We start from the raw sequence: 3,313 nt of genomic DNA on the forward strand, positions 1-3,313 counted from the left end.
CTAACACTGCCCCGTTCCCAGGGGTCCTCAGAGTCCACGGTTCACGGTGTTCCTATGTGTGTTCTTATCTTTTGTGTACTTGTAAGTAGCCAGGTTTTTTGTGCCTATACACGGGAGCGCAAATTTGTGCCCAAGCCTCTGTGTGTGTGTCCCTGTGTATCATCAAGAGGGCATGTGCTGGTTATGGCAGGGATACTGTCCACTGCCCTGTCCATGAGCAACAGAGAGCTGCAGGTTCCCAGGGTCAGAAGGATCCTGAGTGCAGTGGAGTGGTGATGGCATCAGCCTGCTGCAGATGTGTGGTGGGAAACTGGTACCCGTGCGGAGCCCCTGAGCGCTCTGAGCCCGGGCGAGCCCCCGAGCGGTGCCGGCGCAGGGCTGAGCCCCGGGGCGGAGCTGGCGGCGGCGCACAGGAGAGGAGAGGAGGCGGCGGAGAGGAGGCGGTGCGGCCGGAGCAGAGAGCCGGGGCTGGCGGGGGGCAGCGAGGCGCGGGCGGCGGAGCGGCGGGATGCGGCGGTGCCGGGGCGCAGGGCTGGCAGGGCTGGCCGCGCTGCTGCTGGGTGCGTGGGGCTGGCGGCGGTGGATGGGGCCAGGGCTGCGCCTGGGATGTTCCTCGGGAAGCCCAGCACCAACTCTTCCCTCTCCTTCTTCAGCCTCTCTTTCCCCCTCCTGCGTTTGCCATCTTTTGTGCCCCTTCCCAACCCCCCGAGTCCCCTCTTTCTGTTCTTCCTCTTTCTTCCCCACCTCTGTCGGTACGAGACTCCTTGCATGTACACCTGATTTTTCATGCACCCTCTCCTTCCCCTGTGCATTCTGCAGTTCTTATTGCCCTCAATATAGACCTCTCTCCTTCACTGTAACAAGCCCTCTCCCTGTCTGCTCTTTATCCACTCACGCACTCATATTCTGACTCATCTCTCCATGCATCTACCATCTCCAAAGCCTCTTCCTACTCCTCGAGACCCCTCTCTCATCTTTCCCTCTGCTTCCTTCATATCCATAACCACAAATTGTCTTTTCTGCACCGTGCCATTATTCCATATATCCTCTCATCCCTCTGTGCTTTCTGCATTTATTCTTCTTCTCAGTTCAGCCCTTCATCCTTCACTGTAGCACATCCAACTCTCCTGTCTCCTCCTCTTCTCGCTACCCATGCGTCCATCCACCCATGCATCCATCCCTCCACCTGGCTTTCATTCTAGCTCTGTATGCATCCATTACAAAGTCCCTTGCAGACTTGTCCCCTTGCTCCACAAACCCACACGAGGATCACTCTCGATGCCCACTTGGTCCCCATTTGCTCCAGTGCAGCACTATCCACATGCCACTCTTTCTGACGATTTTCCTGGCAAAAGAGCCATCAGACCTGAGGGATCTTTGGTGATCTTTGGCCTTTTCTTATACTTTCTCAGCAGTGGCTGTGGGCAGAGCCCAGGTGCTGCAGGAGCCGTCAGCAGAGACCACCGAGGGCATCGGCATCAGCATCAACTGCTCGCACCCCAACATAAAGCCTTACGACTCCATCCACTGGTACCGCCAGCTCCCGGGACGAGGCCCCGCGCTGCTCCTGAGCACTCTCAAAGACTCCAAAGAGCTGCGGGACCCGCCGGGGCGGCTGCGGGTGTCGGCAGACCGCCGCTCCAGCGCCCTGTGGCTCGCCCGGCCCCGGCGCGGGGACGCGGCGGTGTATTACTGCGCCCTGGGAGACACGGGGAGAGGAGCCGGGGCTGCGGCCGGGCAGGAACCGGCGCGGGCGGGGCCGGGCGTGTGTGTCGGGGCCGAGGGGACAGCCCCGGATGGGCCCGCCAGGGGGCGCTGCCGCTCCGCCCGCCGGGGCCGCCTCGCCCCAACTGGCCCCGCGCCCCGGGCCGCTTCCCCCGCCCGACCGGCCCCGGCCCTGGCCCCGCAACCCCGCACTCCCAGCGGGACGCACACAGAAATCCCCCCCAGAAACTGCCGCCGCCGCCGGGGCAGGAATGGTGCCCGGAGCGCTGGCCGTGTCCGGCGGGGCCCGGCAAGGAGCGATGGCAGCCGCCGGCCCCGCTGGCGCCCGGCCGGGAGCAGCACCTTTCTGCTCTGCACAGGGCGGCGGGCGGCAGAGATCCTCCTGCCCACGGGCAGCCGCCCAGCCCTCGCTCCTGCCGCACGGACCGCCCACTGCTGACATGGAACATACAGGGCCTCTTCTCGGCCTTTTGACTTTCCCCACGAGGATGCCGAGGGAACCCTGAGCAGCTGCTTTCGTCTGCTCTGCGACCATGGGGACTCCAGGGCGCAGTTGCCAATGCCAAATGGTCCTTAGAAAAGGACAGCCAGAAAGGGTTTCTTATTGTGTTACTCTCTGAAAGCTCAGATATACAATTGAAAACTGAGTCCTCCAGCTCCAGATTTTCGCAGATCTTTCATAATGTTCCTGCTAGCCTTACAAAGTCATTGCAGAGGTCAGGAGTTGAAGCTCCCCAGCAGCCGGAGAAGGGCATGTCAAGGTCAGAGGCACCTTCAAGCGCTCCCCACAGGGCCTCAGTGTTGAGACCATGAGCTTGTTTGACAGGATTCAGCACCTTTGGAATTGAGGCCCAGGAGACATGGTAAAATGCTTAGCCTGGACACACTGAGCACAGCCTCAAGGCATGCCAGGTTCCTCCTTGAGGAGTGAGTCAGAATGGGATTTGCTGAGTTGCTCTCAGGAGCTGGAGGTCTGAGGGGAGTGAGAGCTGGCAGGAGCCTCTGGCAAGAGACCGTGGGCTCCAGCCAGTCCCTGGGGAACCCTGTGTGGCTCGAATAGCTGACAGAGATGGTCAAGCCCATGGGCAGAGGCTTCTGAGGAAGAGTGAAGGATCAGCCTAGCTTCTTGTCCTATCTGGACTTGATAACCATGTTTCCAGGCAACTCTTGGCAGGTGACAAACAAGGTAGAGCAACAGGCATGGCCAGGTCAGTACACGCATCATGGTCACATGGGATTGGCCCCTCTCACCTCTTTCTCCATCTGTCTTCCCATGCTTGCTCCTGGCCAAATTGCCTTGATCCTTCCCTTTCACTGTCTCTGCTGCTTCTCTTAAGCATCCCATGTCATGCACAATCCAGAATTCATCCACAAGGCATTTTATTGCCTCGTAGGCAAAAACACCCCTGAGTTTAGAAGATGATCCTCTTTTCTTACCCTTCTGGAGGGGGTCATCCCCAGGCAAAGAAGTAACCAGAATACCTGAAGGGATGGGGAATAGATGTCTGTGATGAAGACGATTGTGCCAGATGTCTTCAGCACACCTGATGTCTCAGGTGGTGTGCCTGACTCTGGGTAGGATATTTGT

The 3,313-nt window shown here is 59.4% G+C and overlaps 1 gene segment (V, D, J or C); it reads left to right on the forward strand.

The window, feature by feature from the left end:
- Positions 1–508: 508 nt before the first annotated feature.
- Positions 509–2,824, forward strand: LOC141732624 (T cell receptor alpha variable 4-like). The segment is given in 3 exon segments: positions 509–560; positions 1,416–1,765; positions 2,786–2,824. Coding segments are annotated over 3 exon segments (441 nt in total).
- Positions 2,825–3,313: the final 489 nt, after the last annotated feature.

Source organism: Larus michahellis, chromosome 18, assembly GCF_964199755.1.
Source record: "Larus michahellis chromosome 18, bLarMic1.1, whole genome shotgun sequence".
In the NCBI taxonomy this organism is placed as follows: Eukaryota; Metazoa; Chordata; class Aves; order Charadriiformes; family Laridae; genus Larus; species Larus michahellis.